General features: G+C 34.0%; 2 protein-coding genes across 2 annotated transcripts in view; both read right to left on the reverse strand.

Moving 5' to 3' along the window:
* Positions 1-976, reverse strand: part of LOC102594683 (anthocyanidin 3-O-glucosyltransferase 2-like) — a 1,846-nt gene extending 870 nt beyond the window's left edge. Inside the window, exon 1 of the mRNA XM_006353729.2 lies at positions 2-976. Within this exon, the coding sequence (XP_006353791.1) occupies positions 2-901 (900 nt within the window). The 5' untranslated portion in view covers positions 902-976. The remainder of the gene's footprint in view (position 1) is intronic.
* A 2,667-nt stretch (positions 977-3,643) lies between these two features.
* LOC102603191 (uncharacterized) lies at positions 3,644-4,488 on the reverse strand. Its single transcript, XM_006353668.2, has 2 exons — positions 4,085-4,488; positions 3,644-3,992 (listed from the first exon to the last, which is right to left on the reverse strand). The coding sequence occupies exons 1-2, from the start codon at positions 4,475-4,477 to the stop codon at positions 3,870-3,872; spliced, it is 516 nt and encodes a 171-aa protein (XP_006353730.1). The 5' UTR covers positions 4,478-4,488; the 3' UTR covers positions 3,644-3,869.
* Between the last annotated feature and the right edge of the window lie 9,979 nt (positions 4,489-14,467).

The raw sequence follows: 14,467 nt of genomic DNA on the forward strand, positions 1-14,467 counted from the left end.
ATAAACGGCAGCCGCTATGGTCAAGAGCTACTGCAATTTCCTTCAATTGTTCCTCGTTAAAGGAACCGTAGCTCCCGAAACAGAGGAACAATACAGAGGAGTCCGGTTGCCCATCTAACCAGAGATTAATACTCTCATCCGGTTCTTGATTCAGGTTGATTATAGGTCCAATTGGGTATATAACCGGAACCCCATCATCATTATCAAGGGATTTAATCGAATGAAGCTCGAGCTCAACAAAAGTATTAATCATAATCGCTTTCGCTTGTCGTAACATTCGAGCAGTAGACAGAGGTAAGTGCAATCGGCCAATTTTATCCAACATGGCATTGGGCAAAACCTTAGCAGGAAGAGGATGGATGTAAGTCGAAACAGGAAGCAACGTATCCGAGTTTTTAAAATCGGAGATGTCACGATTGTGTTCATCTTTAAGTGTCTGTGCATAAAACATGAGTCCAAGAAAAGCAGCACTAGAAGTGAAGAACACATAGCTTGGTAAACCAAGATCTGTTGCTACTTGTATCATTTTGTCACTAAACATGTCAACAATCACACCAACAAGTCGATTAGTACTACTAGTCTTCATGAAGTTTTGGATTATTGCATTTCTTACTAGCTCCTTCGAATTATTGAAGGTTTCAACAAGAAGAGCTTCTTGATTTGAAAGATGGTTAGTTTGAGTTTGATCAGGAGAAGAAAGGTGCAAGAATTGCAGGCGTTGGTTCGACTGCGATTGATTTGTATAGGTATCAACTCGGGTTTCAATTGGAAGATCGATGACGAAGAAAGTAATTGAAAGCCAATTGGCTCGACTAATGAGTAATTTGCCAAATTCAACAGCAGCAACGAGGTGACCCATTCCTGGCCCTGGAATGAAAACCAGCTGCTTAGTGCTCTCCATGTTTCTTACTGATCCACCTACCACAACACTGATAATTTAAGTATTTAAAAATTTGAATAGAAATAAAAATATGTTTTCATTTCAAATGACTTATAAAAAGTATAAAATGAAATAACTCTAATATTTATATTAATTTAAAATTTAATATAACTAAACATAACTCTATAAAAGGACGAAATCAGAAAATAGAAAAAGGCCAAAGGTGTTGTTGTCATTCAATTACGACCTCCATCTGGTGTCGTGGATACATTGGCAACCAAGTCTAATCAATGAAAGCAGATAACCACAAAATGGCTAGTATCTTTATTGGTCAATAGATTTACTGCTAGGTGACATTTTAATTTTAATTAACGTAATATAACTAAAGAATATTTTGATATATTATACAACTTTAAATTAATTTAGGACTATAAGATTAAAAAGTTTCTTTATTCTTTTAAATTTCGTTCTATATTAAATTATGTTTTTTTTTTAAACGAAGAGAATATATAAAATGATTTTAATTTTCAATATATTATATAATATTTTTACCAAAGGAAGTTGGCTCCGCCCTGTAACCAGAGCAGCTATCATAATTTCAGAACCAGCAAAATAAAATCTATTCCCCCGTATCACGTGGTTAAATTCACCACGAAATTAAAGAAACATAATAAAAGAAATTGAAATTTATGATTTAAACGTGTAATGATATTTGTGTGTTGTAGAATTTTTTATTTATAATCTTAAATATATTATAACTAGTAAAATTATTCGTGCTTCGTGCAGGAATTTATAATACTTAAAACCTATAAGTCATTAAAACTAAAACACTATATTATCTTATATACAAGATTACGTAGTAACAAACATTAATAATGTAAAGGAAAATGAAAATTATTACATCTTATCATTTATCCTTAATAACGTAAGCATAAATTAATGACTGTAAAAATACATACCAGGATCTGTAACATAAGCAATGATGTCAGTGGGCCACACTAAACATGAGCAAAGTAAAAAAAAATATTTAATTGTGAAGAAGAAGAAGAAGAAAAAGAGGTTCAGAATTTTCGTTGTTTTAAAATGAGTAGAAATCCCTCTATTTATAGACAACAAATGGTAGTGTGAACAAATGTTTATCGTGCCTTATCGAAAATGTTACAAATATTTGGAAAAGTCACAACCCTTCGGAAATGTCACAACCTTTCATAAAAATCACAACTTTTCATAAAAGTCACAACTCTTCATTAAAGTCGCAACTTTTCATGAAAAGAGAAGGCTAGTTTTGAAAATAAATAAATTAGAAGGGAATTTTGGTTTGTGGTGGCGCCACGTAGGCGGGCCTAAGGTTCTCTTATATATATATATATATATAAGAGAATTTTCTCTTATATATATATAAGATATGATATCATATATATATATAAGATATGATATGATATTATATGACAACGAAAATTTTCTCTTTAAAAATAAAGTAAGAAAATTAAAGTTAATTATTTTTAAATATAAAAAATACACTACAACAAAAACAACTCTTAGCGACAATAAATATACACATTAATAAAAAGTGTTAAAACCTTTATCGAGAATTAATTAATTGATATTGAATTCAATGTCGTTATAGATTTTAGGGACATTTATAAAAAATGTTAATTGCCGCTAAAAATACATATTTAGCGACAATTAAACTATTCATATTAATTAAATTCCACTCAAGATTATTTTTTGATATAGTCATATTTTTTTTTAAAAAAGGTTAATTAGAAAAATAATATCATACAAATTATTACAATAGTTGTACGGACAACAATGCTAAGTTATCGTTTAGCCATAATTTTTCATTTTTTGGGAAATTAAATTTTGGTGAAATTTCAACATGTGTTTGATCATAGTTTTGAAAAATATATCACACTTTCTTTAAAAAAAAGAAAAACATGAAACGTGATATACTCATAAGTTTTAAATCATAAAAAACTATTCATCACAAAATTTTCACTTTTATAATAAACTAGATAATACGACATTATCCAAACATCATAACACGATATTTTAATAAACACTACTTATAATTAATATAATTACCAGCTACTATAATTTATCAAATTATAATTAATTACAAAGATCTATTGATACCAAAAATAAATAATAACAATAGTAGTCTTCTCCTATCTTTCATGTTAGAGTTGTTGGCCAGAGGTAGCCATAGTGTTGTGGCTACAAATATCTGGAGTTTGTTGTTATGTCCATTAGGATTAGTTGATATAGTGAACAATAGAGATATTACTTAGTAGACTATTATAAGGGATGATGATTAAGTAGTTTAATTCTTAGATCGCATAAAATTGTAATCTAAATTATAGCTTGTGTTTAGTGGATGCATTGGTGAAAGCCTGAATGATAGATCGTGTTTTTTCCCTTTACTTTAAGCAAGAAGGTTTTCACGTAATCTTTACTATTTTCCATTTCATATTAAGTTAATTTTTGAGGTGTTTTACGCCCTTTAAGAAAAGTAGATTAAAACATAAATTGAATCTAGTTTTCCATTTTTACCCTTACTAATTATTGTCAGATTTATGATTAAAATAACTAAATATTAATTAATCACTAATTCCAATACTAACTAATGAAGGGTAAAATTGGAAGAACACTCTAAAAGTAATTTTAAAAACTGAACAATTAAGTTAATTTGAAAAATGGAAAATGCCTCGAAAATTAACTTAATATGAAATGAAGAGAGTATTATAAGCATCAAAATGGATATTATGTATAAAAATAGTTCAGATTCAAGAAATCATAATGTTACAAGGACAGAGCCAGTAAGCTCCATCTTTTTTCAAGCAATCATAGTAGAATTGCTACATTACATTACTTAAACAAATGCACTCTTCAGCTACACATCTGCTGATTACAGTGAAAATTCAGGTATTACAAAGAAACAAGACAAATTTCTTGTTCTGCCCTGCCATGTAAAGGATTCAAACAACTTCTATGGATATGTAGAAGTTCGCAGAAGAGTGTTGTCACTCAATGATTTGCAAAAATTAACATCACCTGTGGAATTTTTCTTCTTGAAATGCTTTGTAGCCGCTTTCAGTACCTTAACCCACCCCTGCACACAATAACATACTCTGCTTAATTTCGCATCTTGTACTTTATTTTATTTTAAAAAAACAGAGAGTCGAGATTTGAGATTTGGATTACCTTTCGTGGGGTTGGAGTAGGCGAGATTTTAGAAGAAGATGGTAGACGAGTAAAATCAAGTGCCTTCTTCTTTCTCTTCTTCGATCTATGATATTCTCTCATATTCTCTGTAACAGCATTAGACAACTTCCTCTTGATTTTTGCCGTAACTTTGTTGAAATTAGTACATCCTACCGAGACATTCTCATATGACAGCCTTCGAGATAAACCAGAGCTGAGCCTCCGGTTAGACGCCGATGACAATGGTCTAGGTACTAGAGGAGACCAAATTGAACTTTGGGTATAATCGAAATCGAATGCTGAGTTATCTGGAAATTTACATAGCAGATCATTGGACATGGAACACTGCAAATGTTCAATGACCATCACCATTGGATATCCATAATTGTTCATATTGGTTTGTCTGAAATTGCTCAGATGAAATGGAAAAACAGAGGACCAATTTAAAAAGCACAGAAAGTAGCCGTTACAACATTCAGGGGACAAGGATTCCTCATAACTCCACGTGTCAAGATCATGTTCATATTCAGAATATCAGAGGTAAGTAAATAGGGTTTCCCTAAAAAAAAAAAAGTTACTTGAATTTTTTTAAAAGTGTATAATAATAATAATAAAAAAGTAAAATCTTGTAAGGTTAAATCAGGAAATTTAGAGCCCACTTGGACATGAAAAGTTTTTTCTTTCTAAAAAATTTTTTTGATTAGTTTTTTAAAGTGAATTTCCCCAAGTTGAAAATATTTTTCACTCATAAAACTTTTGTAAAAAAATGAAGTGAAATTGATTTTCGAATACTCCTTTTATCTCTGTTTATGTATTTTTTTTGGGAAAGTAGTAATTTTGGTTCTCAAGTTATTGTTTTATTGCGATTTTGATCCTTGTATTATAAGACTTATCACATTTGACCTTTAATTAATTAAAATGTGTTATTTTTATCCCTTAAACAGTTAAACTAATGGATGTTAAGAAGTTTTGATTTAAAAAATTGAGTATTTAACAAATTGAGTATTTAACAGAGACTCTACACAAACAAAAAGTTAGAGGCAAAATAATGCAATACCATAGTGTGATTCGTTTAATAAACAGGTTGTGTAAATTGATTATTTCAACCTTCGAGGATAAAGTATGTGTCAATGATGAATGGACATTCATTGTGAAGCAAATGATAAAGTTATTGGGCATTACCACCATGAAATTGAGTAATATATTATCGAGAAAAAACATAAAGTCACCATTGAAGTTGTTTCGAATTTTCAAAAAAATACCTTAACTTTGCAGGTGTCCTATTACCCCATGAAACTATTTAAATCCACAATAAATATACCATTTTGACTAATTTTAACACCACTCGTGTTGTCACGAGAATATAAGCACGTGAAGACTCTTGATACAGCTTCAGACCAACGTAAAATTGTCATGTGGCACCCCAATTTGACTTTTTTTTTAAAAAAAAACATTAAAACCCATGTATTAATTATTTTTTTAACTTTATTAGGAATATTTTTATTTTTTCAAATCTTTTTTCTCATCTTCCTTACCATCATTAGCTTACCCATATTTCTTGGGACATCCATGTCTTCCTTCATTTTTTTTTTCTTTTTGGTCATTGTTTTTTTAAAAACTAATGCTATTGTGTTCATTCTTCTTCTTTTCTATTTTTTTGAAAAACAAATTAGTTCCTCCTACAAATCAAGATTGGGATTTGGGAATAGTAAAACTATGAAAAACTCGATTTGGGAGTAAGGAGTTGAAGAAGGTGGTGATTTAAATTTCAAATTTTGACTTGGTGATATTTTAAGTATTTAGATTTAGATTATTTGATGATATTTATTTTCATAAATAAATTAATTGGTGGTAGTAAGTAGGCAAAAGTGAATGTTGGCTGCTAAAGGGACACAAAGTGTAAAGAAAAGTCCATTGCAAGACATCAACAAAGAACATGAAATAAAATTTCCCAAGAAAACGATGAAGGGAATGGAATAAAAGAAGAAGAAAAAAGAAAAAAAAATGGAGCAGAAATTGAGGTGAAGAAGAAAGAGAAAAAGAATAAATGAAAAAGAAAACCAAAGAAATCAAATAAAAATAATTAAAAATTACTTTTAACACGTGGCAAGTGACTATTAGTGCGTGACTTACAAATATTTTTGTATAAGTGATATTGGGTGAAAAATGGGGTGTACATACTATTTTAAAGTTGTTCAATGGGGTAATAGGACACCCACAAAGTTAAAGTGTCTTTTTAAAAATTCGAGACAACTTTAGTGGTGATTTTATGTATTTTCTCTATATTATCACAATACATATGCAAGGTATACTGAAAGCAAAAAAAAAAGGCAAACAAAAGTACATTATGGCCTCACTAATCTCAAATAAAAAGATTCTTACGGTAAATTAAATGTCCACTCCTAAAAGAAGATAAAAATTGAATTTAGTAGAAGTAAAAGGAAACCCAAAAATAAGTATATATGTTTCTTTAGATAACAATCCTTAAATTTGTTAACTTTAAGGATTAAAATAACAAATTTTAATTTATTGAAGGTCAAATATGCTAAATCATACAATACAAGAGCCAAAATTGCAATAAGACAATAACTTAAGGACCAAAATTATTATTTTCCTTTCAAAATTCAACCTATGTAAACTTTGATCAATATTTTAAAATGTATTTTTTTCATTATATGGACAAATGACATGATAAAATTTACAGTTTATACTACTTTTTATATAGTTATTGATTATTTAAATTTTAAAATATTGAGTTAATACATATAGTTCAATTTAGCTTCAAATATTAGTACTATTCTTCAACTTCAAAAATAGAAGAAGTACTATTTTTCAACTTCAAATATTTTTTTTTTTTAATATTGATCAAATCATATAGAGAAAATACATAATTATCCCATTCAACTATGACATTTTTTTTAAAAAGACACTCAAACTTTATAAATGTCCTAATACCCCACTAAACAATTTAAAAGTAGTATAAATATCTCATTTTTCAATAAATCCCACTTATAAAAAAGAAGGTGTAAGCACGCACCGATTATTATTTGTCACCTGTCAATTTTATATAATTTCCTAATCTTTGTTTTTATTTATGTTTTTTTTTAGTTTTAATTCTTTGTTTTTTTTCTTTCTTCTTCAATTATGTTGAACCCCATCCCTTGGTCTTCTTCGTCCTGTGGAGTGGCCACCATTGCTACAACACCATTTACAACACTAAATCAAAATTAGACTGTAAAATCAGATCCGCTATCAAAATTAATTTTTTTTCAAATTAAAATTTCTATCAAAGTCTTCTTTTTGTGTATTTCGCTCTAAATCAACATGGGTTGTATTTGGAAAAAATGAATTTTCTCTCTCCGAACGCAGATAAGATTATTTTTGCTTGGTTTGAACAGGATTTTAGCCCTCGTAAATCGATCAGGGGTCAATTGAAAAAAGCCAACGATTCTATCTTCGACGTCGCCATCATCTTCCCGGAGCTTCTCACCCCAGCCGATCAAGGAGGAGAAAAAATCTGAGGATGAAACAACAAATCTGTTGTTGTTGCTTTCGTTATCAATGGAATTTTTTGCCAATGACCATACTAAAAAGGCATTTTCTTTTATAGCCTGAGATTGTGTTATTCAGTTACAATCAAATCTCTTCGTCGAAATCCAATCTAAATGAAAAACGAAAAGAGAGAAAAAAATGAAAAAGAAAAACTTGAAGTTGTTGTTATCTCCTTCAATAGTGAAGCTCAGGAAGGAGAAGAAGAAAAAAATAAACAGTAAAATAAAAGATTATTTTAATCTTACTTTTTTGGGTTTTCATGCTCTTCAGGTGAGTAATATACATTCTCTGTATAAAATATCAAAAAATGGTTCAATAATTTCACATTAAACTAGTTTAGGGGTGTATTAGGACTCTCGCAAAGTTTAAGTGTCTTTTTTCAAAAACAGATCTTACTTGAATGGGGTAATTATGTATTTTCTCAATCATAAACAAATACCTATTTTTGTAATACACTTATAACTATATTTTAGTTATATGATCCTTTTATGTAAGCGACCTCAATGATATGCCACGAAAACCTTAATCGCTTTTTCAAAATACACATTCTTCCTTCTAGCTTCCTCTTCTTTAGTTGAATTTTTCGATCTTAGTTAACGATCTTGGGCTAGCAGAAGGTTTCTCGATTATACTTTTCTTATGTTATTCTCTATATGGTATCAGAGCCATAGCCATACGTTGACTTCTTGGTGTTATTTCAAGATGGGATTGCTGGTAGATTTAACTAGTTTGTGTAAATGGATTTAAGTGGTTGTGTTAATGGACTGTGGATGGAGTTGTTGAATCAGTCAAATTACAAGCTATGGAAGAAGTGTATGGAATCATACCTTGTGGGAGAGGATTTGTGGGATGTTGTTGATGGGAGTAACACAAGTCCTCCTGTTGACGGACCAGAAAATAATAGTGCATACAAGAAGTGAAAACAGATTAATACGAAGGCGGAGTTCATTCTGAAGAGGGCAATCTCCTCCACTTTATTCGATCATATTATAAAGGGTAAATCAGCTCATGAAATATGAAGCACTCTCGATCGTTTGTTCAACAAGAAGAATGAAGTTTGGCTGCAGATATTGGAGAATGAATTGGATAACTGTATCACTCCGAAATTTCTAAGTTAAGACTCGAATCTAGACCAAACTCAACATTCCGGAGCTAACCGCGCTGACATAATTTTCATCCGAGTGCGTTTTCCTAGAAAGTTGACTAAAGTCAACCTTAGGCCAAATTTCAAAGGCTAAAACGCCTAATGATCCAAACTCGTATCGAAGACCTCGATACTCATTCCAACTATGCTACTAGCCTAATTTGGCCATTTCAGAGCTGATGGAACCTTCAGAATTCTATTATGAGGTCATCTTCTTGAACTTTTGATTGAAAATGATCGTTCAAGGTTCATAAGCTCCAAAATACTAAAACTCGCACCATAACCAAACGAACTACCAGGTGACCGAACTGTCAGTCCCAGCAAGTCATGACTTGGGATCGCTACAGGAACGCTCTAAACGACACACAGAAGGCAAGATGCAGAAATGACCAGGAAGGTCATTATACTCTTTGGGTTGCTCTAACTCATAAGCTACATTACCAACCCTTTTGGATATTCTGTAAGGAACAATATAACCGGGGACTAAGCTTCCCCTTCTTACCAAATCTCATAACACCCTTCTTGGGTGAAACTTTCAAGTATACCCAATCATCTACTTCAAACTCTAACTCCCTTCTCCTAACATCAATGTAGGATTTCTAACGACTCTGCGTTGTTTTCAACCTTTCTTGAATGACTGTCACTTTCTCCATAGCTTGATGAACTAAGTTTGGTCCTATCAGCCCAGTTTCACCAACTTCAAACCATCCAAAAGGAGATATGCATCTTCTCTCATAAAGAGCTTCATAAGGAGCCATCTGGATGCTAGAGTGGTAACTATTGCTATACGCAAACTCAATGAGAGGTAAGTGATCATCCCAATTCCCCTTAAAATCAATCACACAGGCCCTCAACATATCTTCTAAAGTCTGAATAGTGCGCTATGCTTGACCATCTGTCTGAGGGTGAAAAACAGTACTTAAGTTCACCTTTGAACCCAAGCCTTTCTGAAAAGATTTTCAGAACTGTGCAGTAAATTATGCACCTCTATCTGATATAATCTATATCGGAACCCCATGAAGTCTGACTACCTCTTGAATGTACAACTTGGCATAGTCCTCTGTTGTATGGGTAGTCTTTACCGACAAAAAATAGGCTGATTTCGTCATTCCATCGACAATCACCTAAATATAATCATGTTGCTTGCAAGACCTTGGTAAACCTGTGATGAAATCCATATTGATCATCTCCCACTTCCATTCATTAAGTTATATATTCTAAGCCATACCACCGGGCTTTTGATGCTCTACCTTAACTTGTTGGCAATTCAGACACTTAGCAACAAATTCTGCAATGCCCTTCTTCATACTACTCCACCAATAAACTTCTCTCAAATCACGGTACATCTTTGTGGAACCTGTATGAATGGAATATTTAGAGTTGTGAGCTTCATCCATGATCCTCTATTGGAGTTCATCCACCCTTAGTACACACAACCTACCTTGGTACCTCAATACACCATCCCCCCCCCTTGTTCAAAAGCTAATATTTTTTGCTTATAAACATTTGCCTTCAATTCAAGAAAAATAGGGTCTTGGTCTTGTTTCTCTTTAACTTTATACACCAATGATGATTCAGCCCCATTCATCACCACTACTCCTCCTTCTGTGGAATCCATTAGTCGAACTCCCAATCGAGCAAGTCTATGCACATCTCTTGTTATCTCTTTCTTTTCTTCCTCAAAATGGGCGGTACTACCCATAGACAACCTGCTCAAGGCATCAACAACAACATTAGCCTTACCTGGGTGGTAAAGAATACTCATGTCACATTCCTTGAGTAATTCTAACCACCTTCATTGTCTAAGATTAAGCTCTTTTTGAGTAAACACATACTGAAGAATCTAGTGATTGGTGAACACATCCACATGGACACCATAAAGATAATGGAGTCATATTTTCAACGCAAATTCTACAACAACCAATTCTAGATCATGGGTTAGGTAGTTTTTCTCATGAACTTTCAACTGTCTGTAGGCATAAGCTACGACATTGCCATTCTGCATTAATACACAACCCAAACCAACTCTAGATGCATCATAATAGACCACAAAGCCTTGTGTACCTTCTGGTAAGGTCAACACTGGGGAAGTAGTCAACCTCTTTTCAATTCCTGGAAGCTTTTCTCACAAGCTTCAGACCATTGAAACTTAACTGTCTTATGAGTTAACTTGGTCAAAGGGGATGAAATAGATGAGAACCCCTCTACGAACCTTCTATAATATCCAAACAAACCCAAGAAACTTCTAATATCAGTTGGAGACGTGGGTCTAGGCCAATTCTACATTGTCTCTATGTGGCCCAAGAATGCCACAGACTTAAGCAAAAACTCACATTTAGAGAACTTAGCATAGAACTCCTTATCTTTTAAAGTTTGGAGAACAATTTTGAGATGACTAGCTAGAATGGTCTTCCTCATTCCTAGAATAAATTAGGATGTCATCAATGAACACAATAATAAACATATCTAAATAAGGCTTGAATAGTCTATTCATAAGGTCCATGAACGCTGCAGGCGCATTAGTTAAACCAAACGACATGACCAGAAACTCATAATGACCATAACAGGTCCTGAAAGATGTCTTTGGAATATCACATTCCCTTACTCTTAACTGATGGTAGCAAGATCTGAGGTCTATCTTAGAGAAACAAGTGGCAACCAGTAGCTGATCGAAGATATCATCAATTCTCGGAAGAGGGTACTTATTCTTGATGGTAACCTTGTTCAAATGACGGTAATCTATACACATCTTAAGGGAACCATCTTTTTTCCTTACAAACAAGACCGAAGTGCCCCAAGGTGAGATACTTGGTCGAATGAAACCTTTCTCTAGGTTATGTTTCAACTGCTCTTTTAACTCTGTTGGTGCCATCCTATATGGAGGAATAGATATAGGACGAGTATCTGGAAGAAGGTCTATAACGAAGTTTATTTCTCTCTCAGAAAGGACTCCAGGTAGGAAAGACTTCTGGAAACTCACTCATAACTAGAACTGACTCAATAAAATGTGTCTTAACACTAGAGTCATTAACTCGGACTAAGTGATAGACACAACCCTTGGAAACTAACTTTCTCGCCTTAAGGTACGAAATAAAATGACCCTTAGGCACTGTTGAACTGCTACTCCACTCTATAACTGGCTCATTAGGAATTTGGAACCTAACAACTAGAGTTCTACAATCAATGGAGGCATAACAGACATGAAGTCAGTCCATACCTAAAATGCCATCAAAATCCACCATGTCTAACTAATCAGCCATAGTGTTCTTCTGATTCATGGAAAGACACAATCACGATATACTCGCTCAGCTAGAATAGACTCCCCAACAGGTGTAGAAACACAAAAGGGTTCACAAAGTTTCTCAAGAATAAAATCAAATTTCATTGCAACATAAGGAGTCACAAAAGATAAACTCGCTCATGGGTCTAGCAAAGCATACACATTAAGAGTAGAGACTTTGATCATACCAGTGACATCATCTGGAGAGTTCTCTTGCTCTTGACGACTAATGATCGCATAAAGGCGATTTGCTCCTCCGCTAGTACCGGAAGTAGCTCCTCTAGGTGCAACCCTGTCTAGTGGAGCAACTGATGAAGATTGGGCTTTATTGACCTGATTCCCATTACCTTGTCGGTTCTTGGGGAACTCTTTCATAAAGTGACCCTCTTGTCCACACTTGAAAAAACATGTGGAGCCATCGTGACACTTACTTGGGGGATTCCTACAACACTTAGCACATACAGGAGCCCAGTAACCTCCTTGTGCCACACTACCCTAAGATTGGGCAGGTCTAGCCCTGAAGTGTTGGGAATTTTGACTATTATACTCACATTTGTTTCTGGGTGCAGGTGCACTAGCAGATGATAGAGCATGTCCCTTTTGCTTCTGCTGAAAGGACAAACGGTTCACATTATTTCTCTACTGCCAGGACTCATTCCCTGTTTTCGCTTTCTTGTTTCTAAACTCCTCTTTATCCATCATCTTCTCTTCCTCAACCTGCTGCACATAAACCATCAACCTTGATATATCCATATCATCTATTAGCATAGCAGCCTAACCTTTCTTACTCGATAGACGAGACAGCCCAGCAACAAACAAACTCATTCTACTCTTCATATCCGCAACCATCTCCAGAGCATATTAAAGTTGGGTGAACTTCAAGCTATACTCATGAACACTAAGTGAATCCTGCTTAAAAGTAAGGAATTCCCGTACCTTGGCTTCTCTCAGTTCACAGGGGAAGAAACGCCCCAAGAAAGCCTCTTCAAACATTGCCCAAGTCAAAATTGGTGCACCCTCATCTCTACCCTTCTACCACTTGTCAAACCAAGTCCTAGCAACATTCTTCGGTTGATATGTAGCTAGTTCAACTCGCTCAACATCGGCAACGTGCATGACCTCAAATACCTTTAGCAATTCCTCAACAAAGTTTTTCGAATCCTCAGTAGTGCTTGAACCAGTGAAACTTGGAGGATTCATCCTCAAGAACTCTTGGACCCTCGAAGTATCAACCTCTTCCTGTCGAGCTACTCTTTGTTTCCCAACTTGGTTGGTCACAACCTGACTTAGCATTCAGATTGCTTCGCGAAATTCAGCATTGGTGACCTCTCCTTGAGCTTGCACTTCAGGTGCATTTGGTACCCCTTGCTTCTTAATGTTACGCCTAGCAGGACGACCTCTGACAGCTCTTCGTCGAGACATGATTATTGAAACACACGCGCAAGTACGAGTTAGAAAGAAACTTCATAGAGATTAACTCTAGCGTACGAAATGAATGTGAAAGAAGTGGTAGAATTTTCTAAATGTTGCAGACTCCTAATTATAGATGTGGCGTGCTTCACACCAATAATTAGGACTCTACACACACGACTTCATAGACTCCCTAGGACTCTTGAACTCTAGGATCTGATACCAAGTTTGTCACGCTCCGAGCCTACACCCTGGGCGAGATTGGCACTCGAGAACCATTTTTGGCCCCAAGCAAACTATTGGCCTGGCTAGAATCTCAGCGGAAGACTTTAAGCATTATTACAAAGATCAAATGCATTTATAAAACAACTGTCTCAAATTAAACTGAGAACGTTTAAGGATAAAACATTCAAACTATCCATATATGGCAACTTAAGTCTTATAGCAAAACATCTGAAATACAAGACTAAAGAACTCTGACTACTCGTCTATGAAGCCTCTAAAACAAAGAGGAATGTCGGGACAAGACCCCCGATAATCCTAACAACTGAAACTAAAGCAATGTAAAAGGAGTCCTCCGAAAAGCAAGGAGGCTCACCAACTGACTCTGAGTGCTCAACTGGATCAACGAGGTGCTGGATGCTAATCTTGGTTATCTGTGTCTGCATCATAAAATGATGCAGGACAAATGACATTGGTACATTGAATGTACGATTATGCGAGGGGAACACTAAACAAGACATAAGCTTGAAAGGAATCTGATAAGAACACTTACATTGGCTTTACTTAACTCATGAATAACTCAACTCAAATGCAAACTAAAAACAACAATAATGGTGCAGTTTATAAAAAGCATTTAAAATAATAAACGGTAACTCAATGTATTAAAGAGATACAATAACAATTTAGTTTACTCATATAATAAACTAATATAATATTGTGGGAGTTTCTCTAACTGACAACCATCACTATGAGCCTAAGTGATGATACAACGTCT

This window comes from Solanum tuberosum, unplaced genomic scaffold, assembly GCF_000226075.1.
Source record: "Solanum tuberosum cultivar DM 1-3 516 R44 unplaced genomic scaffold, SolTub_3.0 scf00157, whole genome shotgun sequence".
In the NCBI taxonomy this organism is placed as follows: Eukaryota; Viridiplantae; Streptophyta; class Magnoliopsida; order Solanales; family Solanaceae; genus Solanum; species Solanum tuberosum.